The sequence below is a fragment of the Talpa europaea genome (assembly GCF_964194135.1).
Source record: "Talpa europaea genome assembly, chromosome: 2".
Taxonomy (NCBI): domain Eukaryota; kingdom Metazoa; phylum Chordata; class Mammalia; order Eulipotyphla; family Talpidae; genus Talpa; species Talpa europaea.
Genome location: NC_140068.1, coordinates 71,489,264 through 71,510,171, shown reverse-complemented (window position 1 = coordinate 71,510,171; position 20,908 = coordinate 71,489,264). Strand labels below are relative to the sequence as shown.

The window sequence follows — 20,908 nt, the reverse complement described above, 5'->3', positions numbered from 1 at the left end:
TAAGAAGGAAATAAAGGAATAGTAAGGAGCTGGGGAATTTAGGAATTAAAAAATTTCTAAATTTTAAAGGTAAAATGAGCTTAAGGGAAAATGCTTGTGAATTTTCAGTTGAATATGGGTATTGTGAATTGTCTAGGAAATTACTAAAATCTCATCTCTACAGTATTTTTAGTAAGGATTTCAGAATCAAGTTTCCTGTCCTTTACAATGAAAAAAAGTGCCAATAGAAAATTAAGCTGTGCTTGGTGTATAAATTCATCTGGTCAGCATCCTTTTTAATAGCTAAAAAAATCCTTTCAACATAAAACGCCTTAACGGCAAATGGATACCCAAATGGAGTTCTGAGTGGGTGTCAAACTATTCTCCATGATTCTTCTTTCAAAGCTTACTTTTTAGCTACTATTGTACACATTTATATGATTGACATATGGAAATCTGCTGTTGACACAGAGATCATTAGTAGCTGGATCAAAGGGCTCTCCCTTGCCTGTGTCTGAGGTCTAGATAAAATACTATTCTAGGATTATAGTTACTTCAATTCCTTATACCTACTGAAGAAGTATATAATATAATAATTACTGGTTTTCCATCACCTTCATATACAAATAGATTTTGGTGTTTCTAAATTTAAATGGTGCTGATAATAGAAAATATTTATCTTTTAATCATTGTTATGTTCACATGTTGAATTAAGAGCTTCGTTGTTTTCTCTCTAAATTTTCAAACATAAAGAATAATTTATCAACTTCATATTTTAAAAATGTAGCATAAGTATCTCACTAGAGGAAACTGGGACTTCTCACAGATGTTTATTGTATTTTTTTATGAATGATTTGGTGTCAATATATCCATTAGCTGTTTGTCACACTGCTGTGTATGTACTTCAAGACTTCATGAAAACAGTGACCAAAAGTGAATTTAAAAACTCCAGTAGTAATTTAAATAGTGTCAATATATTCCTAAACAATTATTTAAGTCTCCAAGAAGAAAATTAACTCAGGAATCAATAACCTCCTCATCACATTGTGAATATGCTAGTGTATTTGGCATTTAATTAATAAAAATGACATGATCCAAGGACAAATAAAAATAAAGTCACTTTCCACAAAGTATGTGAAATCATAGAATTATTGTTTATGCTTAGTTGAAATATTAAAAGCTAATTAATTATACTTTCAATTAATTACATTTGGCCCTTGTTATTTAAATTTTAATCAGAGGGTTTTCCTAATTAAATTACTTAATAATGTGTTACTTCTAATATGGGTCATAATATATATGCAGTTCCTTACAAAATTGTTGCTTTGATATTATACTCAAAGCCCTTATTACTCAGAATAGAAAATGATAGGAGTGAACAGAAAGTAAATTGAGAGAAGTAGAGAGCTACATAATGTTGTATATTTACTGATTTCTGACTTATAGTTTTATGGCTGATTCCAGGGTTTCTCAACCTCATTACTGTTGACAATTCCAGGACAGATAAATCATCAGCATATTGGGGTGTTAAGCAACATCCCTGGCCTTACTTAACCCATTAAATTTCAGAAGCACTACTCCTTCCCTGTGTTGACACCCCAAAATATCTCCAATAATTGGCAAGTGTACCCTGAGGGACAAAATTGCACCTGGTTGAGAACCACTGGTCTTTTCTATATGCATTCTATTGCCTAGAAGGTTATGTAGGTTAGGAATGGTTTTGAAAATTTGGAGGGTAAATATCAACTTTTCTATAAACTTTCACTTTAAAAAGTTATTATATATATGTATAATATATATATCCCAATCTATATTATAAGATAACTTGTAGATGTTTATTTCAAAATCTGTTATAAAGTATGTATAGTACATTCCTAGCCATACCTAGATAACAAAAAGCACAAATGTGATAATAATATACCTTGATTAAGCTAAAAAAGAAACCTGTAAAAATTGATTAATTTGATTTAAATTTCAGTTTTATTAAATGTATTTTTCAAATAGACTATATCAGTTACAGTTATTCATATTTATTATAAAACAATTTATACAATTTGCCATTAAAATAAAATATCTAATCTTTAGCCTACATCTTATAAAATGACATCTATAAAATTAAAAGTCATGGGGTGTCATTTCCTTTAATTCAATAGTATCTGAAACAGGTAATTAAAAATTTTGTTTTTACAAGTGAAAAAAATTATTTTAGCATTTTTTTAAATAGTGTGGAGTCATAAAATTTCACCAGCGAGCAATAAAGACTGTTTAAAAAGGACTAAATAGGGCCTCCCCGGTGGTGCAGCGGTTGAGCGCTGGGTTGCGAAGCTGCCCGCAGCCTCTGCGGCGCTGGTTCGATCCTCGGCTGCTCCCCGGCCACCAGAGGAGGGTCCCGCATGGCGCGCAGACCTCTCCTGCTGCCCGCTGCTCCCCTCAGCAGTGTACTTCGGTTCTTCTGCCTGCTCTGCTCCCGGCTCTGGCTCTGGTAAATTCTCTCTCTCTCCCACGCTTCTGACTGTACCCAGTGCTTGTATGAATAAATAAATAAATCTTTAAAAAAAAAAACAGGAGTAAATAGTCACTTTTCGGAGCACTCCAACTTCATAACTTAAGTCATCAAGATTAAACAAAATTTCTTTGAGATTAATAGAAAAATATCTGCCAATATATCATATTTTTTGAAATTATTTAATGCATATGGAGCATTGACATTTGATAGAAAAGTAAATGAACACAAATAACAACAACAATTACAGTTACACTATCTTAACACTTTATATAGAAAATAGTCATGGAAAAATGAATAGAAATAGATGCAAGAGTTGATTAAAGACATACATTTTACAGAATTAGTCAAATACATGCATTTTAAAATATTTTGCGATAATGAATCATTAAATATATTATTTCTTCAAATTAAATGCAAATTTATTCTTTATTCTTATACCAGTGGGTACAAATTGGCTTTGGTTTTCCCAAATTTTCATGGAAACATCTTCGATGTAATTACTTTCTTCTGTAATTCCTTAGTTTCTCTTACTCTTTTTCTATGTGATATTTAAAACTTTTTCTAGCAAATTTCATAGAATCTTAAAAATAACTTTCATTGAATATTACTTAAATGTGGCTTATTTTTCTTATATTTGAGCATAATTGTACAACCAATTGGAGGACCACAATAGAATAAACAGAAAAGATTGGAATGTTTCACGAATAAGGTATCATACATGTGTATTTAAAGTAAAAAATTGGTCAATCAAAATACATGAAATCGATTCTAGATATGTAAGCTATATTTACTTTCACAAGACCCTCTAGAACTTTATATGTACTTCTGCTTACTCCTGCCAATGCTGAGGAGAAATGATTATGTTTATTGTCATCTTCTGCTGGAAGTGCCTATCCCTCTTTTTCATTCCTGTGGGTGTCATATTAAACATCTGAACTTAAAATTCTAGGAGCATAGTAAAACCAGAGATTCTACATCAACACAAGAACTTTTGAATCAGTGAGCACATTTTGCATGATATCCTTTTATTTACGTTTCTTATAGAGTCTTATTGTTCTGAATATGAAGAATTGAGATGAAAGTGGTAATGTAACAAAGCAAGGAAGGGATTTAAACTTTAATCATAATGAACTCTTGGCAAAAGATTTTTCACAGTGGTTAATATGGAAAAACACAAATCTTACTTGTATTTCTGATCATGTTTGCATCATAATGGCATTTGTAGTATTGGTATATCAATAGTTATGTTAGGCATAGTCTTAATTAGATCATTTGTTTTCTCTAGAAATTCATATTAATCACAAGGATTTTCAGTGCCCTCAAATTACTGGAAGAGGAAAGATCTTCTGGTTCCATGGCTATTAGAAAGATCTTTACCTTTGCCACTCCTTTTAAAACAGGGAAAAGAGGAAGACATTATGCAAGTAGATATAGTTTGAAATTTTCCTCATATACAAGAGAGTGATTTTGCTCAAATTTTAAAAGGCAAAAAATGCATTTATTTCTATAATGTGATGTTAAAAATATGTGCCATTAATTTTTAGATTTTTTTTTACTTTTTGACACCATGAAATTTATTGATCAGAAAAAATCTTAAGTGTTAGAAGAGTTGTTACTCCTTACCTATTTCAATGCAATTTAGCTCTAACAGATCAGATCATTTCTATTGTAAGAAATTTTGTTTTCTGCTGTCTTAGTTGATTTAACTTTGATTTAAAAAATAATTATGACTATTTTAACATAAGGGAGATATGCACATTTCTATTAAAAAGGGAAACATTTTAATTTTAAGGGTGCCTTGGGGGTCAGTGTGGTGTAACATACATCTCAAGAGGCAGTAATCCTATACCTCCAAATCTTGTCTAGTCTTTGTGTACCAATGTTACCTCAAAATTAAATAAAAAAGAATAAAATGTGAAAAATAAAAAATCTATGATAAAAATAACTTCAAATACAGACATTCCACTATTTTAATGAAATTTTGAATTAACTTTACATTTTGTGGAAAATAATGTTAACTGAACTGAGTTTTCAAAATATCTTCATACTTGTCTACTTGATGAGGTTTTTATCTTAATTACAATGAAAAATAATCTTTGACTTTATTCTCTGCTTTTGTTGTTGAAGCTTCTTTGCTTTGTTACAGTACATGGAGTTTGGGAGGAGTGGTCACCATGGAGTTTATGTTCATTTACATGTGGTCGAGGCCAAAGAACAAGAACAAGGTCATGTACACCTCCTCAGTATGGAGGAAGACCGTGTGAAGGACCTGAAACACATCATAAGCCTTGTAATATCGCTCTCTGCCCAGGTAAGTGTATTTTGCATTTGTTGAACTTTGCATTTATGTGCTTTGTATATGGTCTTGAATGTACATAAGAAGTAGTAAGAGGGGCCTTCCTGCTGGTGCAGGGGTTAAAGTCTCAGTGCTATCAAGCTATCTCCAGCCACTGCAGCATGAGTTTGATCCCTGGCCAGGCAGTTAACTCACATGGCATAGCAGACCTCTCCTGTCTTGCCAGCTGTTCCCCTCAGCGGTGTATTTCAGTAGATCTGCCTATTCTGCTCCTCAATCTGTCTCTGGTAAATCCTTTTACCCCCAGCACCTCTGGCCTACACCCTAGTTCTTGTATGCATAAATAAATAAAATGAAATATTTAAAAATAAAAAAAACTAGTAAGAGTACATTGCAAAATATATTATTTGGTTATTATGTCTTGATTACATCCCTGGATTCCAGGGGTTATAGGGAGTACATTAGTAATAAAGAAAGCGGGCCATTTTTACACTTGGTTAGGCATATTGTAAGTGAAGATCAGAAGAGAGGAGAAACATTTGAAGCAACAAACTCTCCTCACAGCCTTTCCAAGATGTAACCATGTGGTAATGGACAGTAGTAACATTTTAGTGTGGGATCATGTCAGAACAATATTCAGAATCCTGCATTAAAGAAATACATATAACTACTACAATGAAGTGTATGATATATAGGGATAATATGTATTGTGCATATCAAATAAACAGCATTTTTTGTTTAGGAAAATGTGATAATTTCTTATAAGAATATGATATGCTATTTCTATCATGCATTTATGTAGTCAAGCCCAAACTTTCTTCTACGTCTTTTGAAATGAAAATAAACCATTCTCCTGGAATCCAATAAGGAGAAAAGAAAGGAAAGGGTATACATGGTATTTCCTAGTATGGATTATTAGTTACTAATTTGTGTACTATGTCTGAGAATGAGAACAGAGACTGGTATTGGTGGGGGTACGGGGCTAGAAATACAGGGCAGTGAAAGAAATTCACTGATTCATTTACTGACTCATAAATGTTACCCCGTTTTCCTCATTTTCTCATCTATACTAATAATTAAATGTGATATTATGGAAGGGATGTGTATGTGCAAGTATATATATAGTTTCATAGTTTGCCTATCTTACCACACCAAAATTAGAATTTTTGGCATTTCAACCAATGTTTTCTATTTTCTCTAAGTTTTCATTACAGTTACTAATTGAATATCAAGTTTATTATAATGATATTAATTGATGTACTTGAGGACAAAGAAGTTACCTTCCTTTTCCTGTTTATCTTCCTCATACAACTTTGTACCTGCTAGTGTCCAATAAATTAAAATTGAATGGATTTTTTGACATGCACTTATCCATATAATATTCATCCAAATATAGATCATTTCCTATGTCTATTTTATAATACATTAATGTGTTATAGTGGAAGGACCTTGGACTTCTGCAGGAAAACACATACATTTAAAAAATATATATGTATATAGCACCTTTAATATCTGTATCAGTCCTCTGATATTTAGTTTCTTCATCTTGTTAAAAAGAGGGCAACAGTAATACCCATTTCACAGGACTAAGAGGACCATGTGAAATACTTCAAGGGAGTGAATTTGGGAAAGATCCAGTTCTGTGTAAATGTTAGTATTAGTGTTAGTATGTCAGTACCCTCCAGTCAGAGCCCTTCAGGTGACCTCCAGTAGTGGAAAAGTTGGGTGTATCATCTTGGCAGGGAGAGAAAAATCACCATAAGGGAACTGGCTCATATCAGTAAGAAGGTGCTGAAAAAGACTCACTAAGGGTTTGGAATTGGTGTGGGTAATTTCAAGGAGGGTATAAGGAGATGGAATTTGCTTCAGATTTATAGTGTCAGGGAAGAGGAGCAATTTTATGATTGGGAATCTTAGTGAATTATCTAACTGAGATAATTGAAGTAGTCACACTTATTTTAGCTGACAGAAGAGAATGCTTGGAACATTATGGGTTCCACTGTGACCTTGTTTTTGTCTATAATGCAGCCCTGTTTTATCTCACTTTAGCTCTATCTCAGAGCGATCTTCTATGATGTCATTGCTCTGTGTGTTGCTTTGAGATCCACCAGGAGACAGCAGACTAGCAATGAGAATCAAACTGGAACTTGATCTAGAGAACTGAGATCTAGCTTTAAGTGTCAAGCCAGTTCCTGAATGTCACCTCGATTTGATCAATTTTGATGCTTTTGTTTTTAATTTTTATTAATATTCAGCTGGTGAAACTCATAGGCATAATGTAATATTTGTACTTTCTAAGTAGGTCCTCCATTAAAATGAGATAGATATGTATTTTCAAAATAAAATTTATATTCCCTTTGATAGGGAAAATAAAAGCCTAAGTCCTTAGTTCAAAGCCTCAAGCACTGTATTAAATTTGTTTACAGTATTTTACTTTATAGTAGTAATTTTTCCCTCCATCAGTTAAATACTGGAGGAATCAGTGATTCAATTTTTATCTTTTTTGTTTCCATGTTAACAGTTTTTAATGTGTGCATGCATACATATACACGTATGCATGTGGTAGATATAAATAACAGAGTGACAGATTTAAGGCTAAAATAAATGAATAGTTACTCACAAATAATTAAGTTTTTATTTATATAGTGAAATATTTATATAAATGAGTTTAATTATATGCTTCAGTAGGAAACAGTGGTCTGTAATTCTGAAGACGTGAAATAAAGTTCATTCTCAATTCTTGATTATAAATATTTACTTAAGCAACTTATCTAACTTATTGTCTCTATTCTTTAATTTATCACATAGAAAATGAAGCCAGGTTTCATTGCTCCTCTATATCATAGGATTGTAATATGATTAGAATTAGGAGAAGAATATTAAAAAGTATACAACTTATGTAAAATGGAATATAGTTATCAAAATTTATATGAGAATGTTACTTTAAAAGTAAAGAATTTTGGAAGAAATATATGCAATAATTCAGGATATTATAATTTTTGAGCTGTTTCTTATGGACAGCCTTATTCATAGATTGAATAGGATTCTTCTGCCAGCTTCATTGTAGGGAGAAGTAAGTGCTCTTGTCAGTCCCTGGATCTGAGCAGGATCACACTGGTCAGTTTTGCTTTGGTGAAATGCATTCTGCTGAATCCAGAACACCCTGAGAGATGCTGTCAGGTTGTAGTTTCCACATATGTCTCTGGACTTGTACAAACCCTAGAAGTAGGAAGGAATCACCCAAAGGCAGATCTTCAGGATCACAGCTGGGCCCAAATAACTGTTGTCTAGAGCAAGAGGCTCCATTCTCCTGTGACCCTAAAATTTTGATTGCTCAATATCTGTGTAAGAGTGACCTGCCTGAGGTCCCTCTGCAGGGAGCCCTTCTGGTGAGGACAGCCATGCTACACATTTGCCTGACCCTAGTTCAAAGTTCCCTGGTTGTCTCTGCATGAGGATGTTATAATTTGAAACTCAAATGCTGCCTCATTAGTCTGTTCTTTAATTAATTTGGAGTTTATCTTCGTAACCTTCTGGTCAGCTTTATGGCCCTTGTATTTGTTTTGTGTCATTTCAGATTAATAGCATTATTATGGTGATCTTTTGATGTGTAACTTAGGAGATTTTTAAAATTAACTGTGTCATGACTTGCTTTATTTTACTATTTAATTTTTTCTCATTTACATTTTGCCTTAACTTATTTACCTACTTTCAAAATTCTCCTTCACCTTTCCATGAGAGCTTCTGTTTTTAATTCTAATTTTAATGGCATTTCATTGGTATTTTTCCTATCACAATTTATTTTAAAATGGCACACAATTTTATGTGCACAAAGTAACAGATTAGATTCTTATTTTCAGTCTTTTATTCTGAAGAATTCTTTCAGTTCCCTGAGTAACTTACAATTCAATATAAATATGAACTCTTCAACTTTGCCATCACTAAATCAGACAGCCTCAAAACCAAGGGCAGAAGTTCTCTTCCCCCAGTCTCTCCCTACATATATCTTAATCAATCAGCAATAATCAGCCCAGAACACTTGCTGACATGATAGTTTTCATATTACTCATGACTGTATGGATGGATACATAATCTAACTTTTTTTTCTATCCAATTATTATATATTGTCACCAGTTATTGCTCAAGATGTGAAAAGATAGTGAACCACAGCATTTTGTTAAGTATCAGGGAATTTAATGTAGCTCCTGTATAATAGGGTGTAGTTTTTAATTACTAATGAACACAATTGAAACTGTATATATGTGTGTATATATGTATATATGTATGTATATGTATATAGTAGGAAAAAAAATTCATGCAATAAAGTAAACCCCCAGTATCTAGAAATTTAGCCTTTGTATCTTAATTATTCCAGGTCCAGAATAGCTCATAATCTCATATTAGTGAGGCAAAACTTTAGCTGTCCCTGATGTGATATTATTGTGTAAGGAAGCGTATTATTTGAAAATAAGACAGGCTGATCTCTCAGAGATTTCCCAGCCTCAAAAAGCATCCTTATTGTTTGCTATTCTTCATCACCTTTGCAGAATGGTTCATAAAATAATAGGCATTTGGAGTTTTTAAAATGAAATATTACATAAACATGAACAACTGTGAAAACTTATGATGGAAATGAAGAGAAATTGACAAGGCCTAAGATAAAGTGTTGATTTTTAACCTAGCAGCTTGATATATAAAAAAGTGTGTGTTCTGTGAAAAAAAAAAAAAAAGTAGGGGATGGCTGCATTTTAAAATGAATTTGGGAGAAACAGTTTATAGCAAGTTTGTTTTAATGCAGGACTCCCTGTGTTATGCCTACTGGCATCACCATTTCAACATATTCAAAACAGATTTTTTGATTCAGGACTAAATCCCTTTAACCTGTTTGGCCCCCCAGTCTAACCCATTTCAATAACAAGAATAAACCATTTGCTGATTTGAGCAAGCCAAAATCTGAAAGCCAATCTTGATTTTATATTTTTCCATGCTATCAAACTATCATTTTTACATTCAGAAAATATCACAAATTTATCCACTTCTGTTCCATGGATGTGCCCATTAGCCAAGCTGCTGTCACCCCATCTAAATGATAGTATAGTTCCCTAACACATTAGAATAACCATCCTTGTCCCTATAAAATGCATTCAACACATAATTGCAAAATTTAGTGCTAAAATATAAATGACGTCACATTACTTTCCTATTTTAAAATCCTCTCATTCTCATCCTCCTTGATTACATGACCTACAGAATCCTATAAACAGTCCTATAAAAAAAAAAAAAAAAACCTTTTTCATGATCCCCACAAAGACTAGCCTTCTCTTTGTTCTCAAACACAGTTTCATGACTTCAGGACTTGGCACTTTTGTAGAGCTTTCCACCTATCTTCACATTGCTGTCTCCTTATAGTGATTTAGGACACAGCTCTAATACGGTCTCTTCCCAGAGGCCTGGCTGAGCATTTGCTATCACATTGCTCTCTTTTATCACATTGTCTTTGTGATGCCTCTAGCTGAAACTCCTGTTGATTCATTTTTTACTTGTTTATTGTCTGTCTACACTACAGCTCCTCCAAACGTATATTTCATCAGAGCAGAGGTTGGTTAGTTTTTATCACTGGCGTTTCCAGATCCCAATAGGACAATGCCAGTCCCAGTGTAGATTTCCTGTCCATCTTTACTTATGAATACATTATTTGACTCCAAGGGGAGGTTTGGAATATTTATATTTTCCTAAATTATCAGAGAACTCTATTCTGACAGAATGCCAACAAGTTAATCAACCTACAATTGGAACACAGTTTTAAAAAAAAAGCTTTGAGGTATTTTTAAATTTGCAGGTTTGCAATGACCCTGGGAGGTATAACTATGCCAGAAGTCATGCCAGGGGCAGGCGGGGTAGAGAAAGTCATTGATTGTACTCAACCACATGAAAAGTAAACCTGGATGCAGGACTGATGGAGAAACAGCTTTGTCACAACTATGCCTTTCCAGTTAAGCATCAGATGAAAAGATAAAAGCAGTGCCTTCTTTTTTTCTAATACCTACATGAATGATTATAATAATGAAATATCAGCTAGATCATAAGATAACCAGTTTTTATTTTTATTTAAAATATCTCACATTTATCTCTGAATTATAATGCACCTATCTTAACTGGAAATGCTTTAATGTTCAGAACTCTTAATTTCCACCTCTATGGAACCTCCTAGTTCTCTATCTTTTCCCATTCTATAATGTCACACCACATTTTCCTAAAAAGATCTTGGGACTGATGTCCCTAAAAATGAAAAAAAAAATACTGAATTTTAAAAAATTCTAATGTATGAAACTGAAAAAATAAAGCAATATCCCATATTTGACACTAAAAGAAATTATTTTGTGTTCATATAATGTCTGTGTCTAATCTTTCTCAATTTTCCATTACCTGAACTAAAATGCTAAAGAAATATTGGATTTTTCCTCTTTTAAAAAATGTTTAATTATTTACTTTATCAAAGCATTTATAATAGAGCAGTTAATGTTCAAGGACAGGCATGTCTATATGTTAGTGTAAAATAAAACAGTCCAAAATGTCCACTTGATATATATTTAATTTAGTTGTTATTTCTTTTCTGTAACTGACTTTATAAAAAAGACTATCCCTCTCTGAAACACATGTTTTAATGGTATTTAGTGTTGAACCTTAAATGGTCCCTCAAATATCTAATATCAAATCACTCTTGAATTTTGGGCAAAACATAGAATATGAACACTGGACTAAAGGACTGAACAGCTAGAATTACAAATGCAGAAACTTAATTTTTTTTTTTTAACATATGGTAAAATGCAAAGTCTTCTTTTAGGAAAAGCCTGACAACCAAAGGCTTCAAAAATAGATATTCTCATTCTTCCTAATGTCTTTTCAGCAAGGTCTTTTCTCATTCTTCATCGATAACCAAACCCTGCCAGATTATATTTTCTCTGATTTCCACACTTGACTTGCTCATCCCTGACTCCACATCTTCTTAGCTGGAAAAGATTTGTCCTCTCTTCTTTGCCAGTGAGTGTGTAACTATTACATTCATTGAAAAATAAAAACTAAAACAAAACTCGCAAACCAGAATTCCATTCCTCAAACTAGAATTCTTAAGACATCATGTCATATTCCTTTATTCTAGTCATTCAGCACCAACCTGGATTGGCATCACCTAATTCATTTTTGTTATGGATTGCTTTCTGAATGTTCTCAATAGTTTGAAGACTAACACATTCTTTTGCCAAATAGATGGTAAAGTGGAGCCACGAATCTTATTTTTTTAAACTTCTCAGAATGCTTAGCATAGTGAAGGTTCATAGAACAAGCTCAGTAAGTGTTATTTATACATGCAAAAATCTGAAATGAAAGAATTGCTCACCTTTATAGCTAAAACAAAGAGGAAATGGATGATTTATAACATCCTATTAATTCATAATAATTTTCTTCTTTGTCTGGCAAATGGACTACATAGCCAATAAGATTGCTTCAGTTGGGCCTCCCCAGTGGCGCAGCGGTTGAGCGCTGGGTTGCGAAGCTGCCCGCGGCCTCTGCGGCGCCGGTTCGATCCCCGGCTGCTCCCGGGCCACCGGAGGAGGGTCCCACATGGTGCGCAGACCTCTCCTGCCACCCGCTGCTCCCCTCAGCAGTGTACTTCGGTCCTTCTGCCTGCTCTGCTCCCCGCTCTGGCTCTGGTGAATTCTCTCACCCTCCTGCGCTTCTGACTGTACCCAGTGCTTGTATAAACAAACAAACAAACAAATAAATAAATAAACATGCCTCTATAAAAAAATTTAAAAAAAAAAAGATTGCTTCAGCTACATTTAATAAAGTTAGATGCTAAAATTATATGAATGGGATGATTAAATTGGCATTTTGTGGTTTTTAATTTCTTAAAGGGTTTACTAAGTACAGCTAGATACCTATTAAACAACTTTCTTTTTAATATCTGCCTACCAGGCCTGAAATTAAGTTGAAAGTATTTACTCATATTCTGTCAGCCTTTCTCATTTGTTTAGTTGGGTTTCACAGCAATGTTAGCTTAGTCTGGAACTTTGGATTTATGGCTAATTCTCTTTCACCTGTAATGAAATTGGATATGAACCATGGAATGATAATGGGAAAAGTAGAGAGTCATATACTAGTGCATTTATAACACTTATATATTAGTTTATGCATTCTAAATTTTGATTGATTCCTTTGCTCACTTTTATTTTGTGGCCTGTGGGATTATGCCTTTGTGAATATTGTCTCTTTAGTCTGAATTTATCCCAGCCTCCTTTTACTAGTCTGACATAATTACCCACCCCACAAGTAGATGTGTAATTTCTCCTCTGAAAACTTTATGTGACATAATAAGATGTTCCTCCTTTTAACATTTTATTTACCTTTCTGGTCTACATAATGTAATTTTTTGTTACAAGATTTATGAGGTTGAAATTCATATTCTTTTATTTCTGTCTCACACAAGACCTATTATAGTGATTTATACAAATATCGATAAATTCTCAAATATCATTTGGGTAAATAAATAGAGGGATCTCACTTTGAATCACCAAAAGTCAAGTTCAGTATCTATATTAATCAGCAGAAACCAAAACCGGGGGGTCATCTTAATCCCTTCTCCATTTCAGCTCCCGGACTAGTCCTTCAGAAGATCTGATCAATGTCCCTCCTAAGTAGCTCTCTAATCTTCCCAGAACACTGCCTCAACATGCTTTATTTATCCTGCTAGTTTAAAGCTCAAACACTTCCTGCTTCCCCCATAATTCTGTCTCTATCCTACAGTGGATCTGGTCATAGGATCTCTTTTAAAATCCTTCAATGGGGGCTTCCGCAGTGGTGCAGTGGGCTGAGCACAGCTCTGTGAAGCTGTCTTCAGCCTCTGTGGCTCTCCTTGGATTCCTGCCCTACCAGGGAGATTCCCACATGGCACAGCAGACCTCCCCTGTCTCTGCCGCTGCTCCCCTCAGCAGTGTATTTTGGTTCTTCTGCCTATTCTGCTCCCTGCTCTGTTGCTGGTGGATTCTCTCACCCTCCTGCGCAACTAGCCTGTACCTCAGTACTTGTATAAATAAATGAATATTTAAAGTAAAATAAAATCCTTCAATGCTTTTTTAATGGATTGAGACTAATTGCCAATATCTGTAGACAGTGGACAGAAAACCTATAAAATCTGACCTCTGCCTTTTTGCCAACCTCCTCTGAGATAGCTTTTCACCTGGCTCAGTGAATTCCATTCACAATAGCCTCCATTCAGTTCCTGGAAGTGCCCACGTTTCCTCTGCTAAGGGCCTTTGCATATCTTATGTAACATACCGTTACTGTACTTCCTCATCATCCTTCAAGACTTGTCAGAAACCGCACTTTGCAAGGAATACTCACCTGGCCCCCCAAACTGTTAACTCTGAGTATCTTTTAATTTTTCTTTGCAACACTGCTATGAAATTAATTTATTTAGCATGTAATTATTTCATTCTATGGGGTCTCTCTCTGAAATATGAACTCTGTGAGGTATTGACCAGTTTTATTTTGTTTACTTCTTCCTGTGCTCATCTCCTAGCACATGGTCTTGAACTTTTGAGTGATTAGTAAAGATAGTGTATAAAAAGGTGAACTTTAAAAGACATACTAGGTACATATAAGGGTATAGAAGTGAGAGAATATGGTAATAGTTTGTGAGGTAGTATAATCTAATACCACTGAGAACTTGCACTGTATTCATTTAGAGACCATTGGTTGGAACTCATCTTCAAGGTTAGTTTTACCTTGGGCTGTCTGTAAGCCTCTGCCATGGGAAGATCTCTTTATACTGTCTCTTTCTTCTTTGGCAGTTGATGGACAGTGGCAGGAGTGGAGTTCATGGAGCCAGTGCTCAGTGACATGCTCAAATGGGACCCAGCAGAGAAGCCGACAGTGCACGGCAGCTGCCCATGGGGGCTCTGAGTGCAGAGGGCCATGGGCAGAAAGCAGAGAGTGCTACAACCCAGAGTGCACAGGTAAGTCCCAGTTATTACACTTAAAGAAAGTCTGCCATTTCAGGGACCTCCCTGGTGATTCATGGGTTAAGACGCAGCACTATGAAGCTATCTGCAGCCACTGCCGCATGAGTTTGATTCCCAGCCAGGGAGGTGACCCACATGGCACAGCAGACCTCTCCTGACTTGCCTGCTGCTCCCCTCAGCAATATATTTCAGTCAGTTTGCCTGTTCTGTTCCACACTCTGTCTCTAGTGAATCCTCTCAACCCCCACCTCTGGCCTGTACCCCAGTTTTTGTATGCATAAATAAATAAATCTTTTTAAAAAAACAAGAAAGCCTGCCATTTCAAAATATGACAGTCCAATGCCAGATGATCATGGAGTAAACAGTAAGTAATTTTTTACTTCTAGTATATGAAGCTGATGGTGCCACAGCTCTTCCACTGTATGTCCCATTTATAAAGCAACAACATTCAGGAGATTCTTCAATATTGTTTTAAGTTGTTGAACTTTAGCACAGAACCTGTATTTTTATGAGTAAGGTTCAATGTCCATTTGAAGAGTCAGACAAACTTATATAAATCTGTTAATCACAATGTTCTGTATTTGACCAGCAAGTCAAATATTTGAATAAACTTTACTTATGGCAGTAGAATAATAAAAATGGAAGGGATAATAACGTTCCTTAGTTTTTAAAATTTCGAAAGCGACGTGCAGTAGAATATTGCCACTGACCATGACGTATTTCTTTCAGCCAATGGTCAGTGGAACCAGTGGGGCCATTGGAGTGGGTGTTCCAAGTCCTGTGATGGTGGCTGGGAAAGGCGAATGAGGACTTGTCAGGGAGCAGCAGTCACAGGGCAACAATGTGAAGGAACAGGCGAGGAAGTGAGACGCTGCAGTGAGCAGCGATGTCCAGGTGAGAATGAACTGAGGCTAACAAAATGGAAATATTTTGTAACCTGAAAAAAAAAATTAAAAATATGGTCATTGGTTAAGGGAAGTACTTTCTTAAAGGATTACTAATGACAAGTGGCTATTTATTTCTATGATGTAGAGTTTCTTTATGTATCATACACTATTTCTGCTATAGGATTTTAAAATTATTTGCTGCAAAATGACATATGATAATACAAAGGTTGCCATAATGGATGGTAATAAGGTGAGCTATGGTTAAATTAATGAGATATATTTTCTTTTTACTTTTTTCATGAGATATTTGCTGGCCAAGAACACACATCAATTTGCCCTAGATAATTTATAGATCCATAAATACATAAAATATAGAAATATAAAAACATAAGTGCTAACTAGCTAAGTAAGAAGATAAAGAAATGATGTTGTAATCCCAGAAACATAAATTCTATTGTTAATCTTCTTCATGTATGAGTGGACTATGCCTGTTTACTTGCCCTTGCCTCATTTTTTACTGTAAATGAAAATTCCTATGAGGAATGCATTTTAAAATGAAAGCATAAAATCTTAATTAGTACTGAGATAATCAAAGTGCTGCTACAATTCAAGGATTTTTCATATAAGCATATGACAAAAATTAAAGGCCAAATATTGTCCAGAAATATATGTTTATAGATCATATGTTTTAAGAGATCATTTAGAATAGACTCCTTCCTAATTGCATGTGCATTCCTTAAAATATTATTGACACTGAGGGCTCAAGGGTAAGTGAAATTTAGAATTTTAGAGTGATGGCATTGGCAGAATCACTATAACTTGTTAGAAAAGGTGATTGGATAGAACATTTATATTTCACAGCTGGATATAGTAGAATGAGTTGAATTTAGAAAATTTGAAGATAGAGTCCTCTCAGTGCTAGTAACTGTGAGCAAGCTCGCTAACCCCTTTGACCTTCTGATACCTAGTGGGTAAAGAAAGTACAGCTGTTTGGAGGACCTTGGAGGTTACTTTTCAGTTCAGAAGCTGTGGGATTTTGTCTCTAACATAACTACATCAATTTGGAAAAACTGAGGAATATTACGAGCAATCTAGGGGTCAAAACTTTGCATTACTTCACATTAGAATTCTGAAGACTTCTCACAGTTCAATACTAAGAACACCAACAGAATCTGGACTCCAAGAGTAACAGTGTATCAATAGGGACTTTTTAGATCTTGAAAAAGTTGGAAAATTAGTCTTGCTAATTCTTAAAGCGCTATGCATTTACAAGGATAAGAAATTGTGGCAGCTATGCTCACCACTATACCACCAGCGCCAGATTAGTACTTCGACTACTCCTGTTCTGCATAAGAATTAAGATGCATTAAATAAAAGTTATGCCCAAGGAGAAATTTCATTTGAAAAGTGGGCATGATTAAATAAGGCTTTATTAATATTTGAAGTTATCTAAACCCATCTGAACATAACTAGGGTTCTTAACTGGTCTTTTAAAACTGCCTTTCTTCTGCACACATAGAGGTAAGCTGGTGTGGTTGTGATCAGATTTACCAAGATTGCCACCTGCTGTTTGGAAAACATTTTACATATCTATTTACAGGGAAGATATTATACCTAATTTGCCAGGTTTGTTTGCTAGTTTTCATGACTTAAAGCAGGTTGAAAAATTACATAAAACTGTTTATATTATGCTCTATGTTTCTGTATTAATCCTTACATTTTCATTTTACTGTTTTCCATAATTTAATTTAAAAAGAAACGTAAATCATTTCCAAATACATAAATAACAGTTTTGAGTTAAAATGAGTTCTCAAATCAGCTAAATAATTTACAAATTAGTGCTTATACAGACAAAAATAAATACATGTACCAAGCTTCTGATTATATCCTAATCTGGAACCTTCATGCAAATTGCATTGTCCATCAAAAATTGTATAACTAGTAATTTCAAATCTGCTGCTGCCTTTACTGATTATACAATGTTTTTATCAAAACATTCATAAAATGGATTTCTTTTATATTTAGCCTTCCCCAAATTATTTTATCATCAGAGGAAGATTTACAAATCACTTAGTTGTCTATAGTGAATTTACTTTCTATATTTGCATTCCAGCACTACTCAGCTGGCTCTCTGTGGCCAGTATATACTGCTTTCATGATTAGGACCTTTGGATTGCTAACTGCAGGCATTATATTGCCCCCAATTTATATAATGACATGTAAAATTGAGAAATTTTTTAAATAATATTGAGCTACTAAGGTATTTTTCTCCTTTATTAAAACAAAGTCTTAAAATATATTTCTTTTAAACAATGTGCATATTTTTAGTACTATTCATTCATAATCTTTCTTCAGGTTGCTGGAAATAACTAGTATTTATTTTTATACTTCACTTAATTTGGAAGCAAAACAAATTAATCAAGTTTGCCAAGAGAGACCCTCTGTTGTCAGGAAGGAGAAATATAATACAACATCTTTGTCTAGATAATTAATGAAAATAATGATTAATCATCTGGATTTAATCAAAAGTTGTTATGATGTTTACTAAAAAGGGAAAATAAAATATATTTTCACATCAAGATTAGGGCATTTCTTGACTGATAAATAGATAAAAGTATTAAGCAGAACATCAATGGCCTAAAATGAGATATTGTTCTTATCTTTATAATAAAAGAAAATTACAGGGATGAAAAAAATTGTTATTTTTAAAAACATACTGCTAGTTGAGGAGTAAGTGGCTGCAGGGGAGATAATTGAATGCCCAATTTTTAAACTGGTCAAACCCATGAAATAATGATTTTATTGTTCTGCCCCAGGCATTGAGGGCTAAATCCTAGAAAGGTAATTGTTCCTCTGATTTTCTATTACCACAATGTGAAAATATATTATTGTGGTTTATTTTGTTTGGCAGTATTTCTCTGATTAATATCATTCAGAAAGCAAATGTTAAAGGTGGTGCTTTGGCCTAAATTAACTTCCGGTTTCCTGGGGTTCCTCCTTGCGATATTTTCAGGGGAATACATTGCTACTTCCATAGCTCTGTTCCAAGGATCCATTACTTTTTAGTTAAGCTAATACATTGTAACCTACCATTCAAAGGTAGATGTTACACTTAATTTACACACAAAATGTTCTTCTTGGAGTAAGAACTGCTTTTATCAGGAAATGGCGAATGAAGCCTGCAGGTTGAACCCGGTGAGAAAAACTGAGTGTGAGGGAACCCTATTACACATGTACTGTACACAAATGTACTGTAATAGACCAGAGATGTAGCAATACGGTGATATATCATTCTATAAGTATTACTACTAAAGGAGATTGGCAGCAATGTTTATAATCCCAAACTTGGCTTGGGCATTATCATCCATTTGTATTATAATTTGTTGTTCTGTATTGTTTGTGAAATGCCTTGGGGTATGACTGTTCTTTCTCTCTAAAGAACAGGACTCTGTCTTTCCTGGAGACCAGAAGAGAGTTTTATTTGGTTTCTGAGTAATTTTTTTTTTTTTAATTTAGCATTAGTAGGAAGAAAGAGTCATGAAGCTGGCTTACCTTGCATTCTTATATTCTTTGAGTACCTCTCATCTTCCAGAGCTGTGCTTCTGAGCAGATGTCATCATCACCTAGAAAGCTTATTAAAACACAGGTTCATGTGCCAACTCCCCAGGAATTCTGACTCAGTAGGTCTATTACAGGCCTGAGAATTTGCATTTTATAACTAGCCTCCAGGTGTTATAGATGGTGTTAAAGATTATCCTCTGAGCCAACTGTGAAAATAAATAGCTAGGTAACTATCATCCTACATTGGTGAAGGTTGAGCTATTACCTCAATAGGATAGCCAAATTTTATTCTATTCACACTTCTTCATAAATCACGAGCGATTGTTCCTGGATCAGTTAATAATGAAAATTTAGACAATCCATTTCAGATTTTCCTAGCCAAGTGATTTTTAAATAAAAAAAAATTAAAGAAAAATAGGGCTACAACTAGTTGTTAGGGACGCAGAAAATTTAGACATCACACAATTCACATTTCTTCAGTCCCCATTTTTCCTGTTCCATGGAGAGCAGGAGAAGCAATTTGGACATCACTGAATGTGCTTGATAGAAAGCTATGCGCTGCCAGGACACTGATCTCCATAGAAACTCTATCCCCAGCAATTCCTCCTGAGAAGGACTACATTTTGTTTCAGGCAGAGTGAGGGGCACCCTTGGGACCCCCCAAAACCACCTGCTCTAAATGGGTTCTTTTTCATCAGCCATATAAAGACAAAATAAACTCTAGTGTATAAAACCTTCAAAAGAAAAGCACTTTAATACAATTAGTGTGCAATAGAGAGAAGAGAAAGAATAAATATACAGTTGTTTCCAATTAAACACCAAAAGTTATCCATCCCTTCACTGGGAGATGCCCAACAAAACTGGTTTGGCCCAAACCAGGACTGCTGAGGCCCCAAAACTTTTCCTAATTCTAAGGTATCTACTGGTGGGGACCCATAGGAGAGGGACAGAGGGGCCAGACAACTCTGGAAAGATAAGAGCAAAATGAAAACCCATGTTAAGGTAAAGGCTGCCATTGTTAACCTGCCCACGGGTCTCTCACCCACATCTCTATCTCTTTCAAGTGTTTCCTTCCATGTCCCTGAAGTCCCTGGTGTAAGTCCAAGGCTGAGAAGTAAGGGCTGCTTTTTCATGTCTCTCTGCTCCATGTGCCTCCTCCAAGTCTTCCCTTAGCCTTCCCTCATTATGTTGTAGCTTCTCCTTCCACTCAGCTCCACTCTTCTTTGGGTGGGGAAGGGAACCTGGAACCTCCCTTTCTGTGGCTATCAAACTGTTAGGGTTTCGCTCCTTCTAATCCACCCAGGCTATTGGGTACTGAACACACACACAGCTTTATAGCATTCTGGCTGGGGGGTGCCAGGAAGGAGGAGGTGTTCTTAGCTCACATTTCATATTGATTTGTTTCCTCCTCAGGTCCCAGGTGGAGAATGGTGAATTAATTACTATGAATACAAATATTTTATATTTTTTCAAAAATTAAGTTTAACTAATTTAATGTTAAACTTCTAAACTGTTGTGGACCACTCCATTCTAAGACTAAATGCAATTAATAATGGAAACTTGAGTTGTCAGTGTAAAATTCACATTTCCTTTCTAAAGAGAAAATAAGTATACTACTATATTGAAGTGTTTACATCCAATTTGACACTTGCTTTACCTG

General features: G+C 34.7%; 1 protein-coding gene across 1 annotated transcript in view; it reads left to right on the top strand.

Moving 5' to 3' along the window:
• The window catches only part of ADGRB3 (adhesion G protein-coupled receptor B3), a gene marked incomplete at its 3' end in the record, with an annotated part of 671,719 nt that overhangs the window by 263,017 nt on the left and 387,794 nt on the right, over positions 1-20,908 (top strand). Inside the window, exons 4-6 of the mRNA XM_084227971.1 lie at positions 4,632-4,796; positions 14,630-14,794; positions 15,530-15,694. Coding sequence (XP_084084097.1) covers positions 4,632-4,796; positions 14,630-14,794; positions 15,530-15,694 — 495 coding nt within the window. The remainder of the gene's footprint in view (positions 1-4,631; positions 4,797-14,629; positions 14,795-15,529; positions 15,695-20,908) is intronic.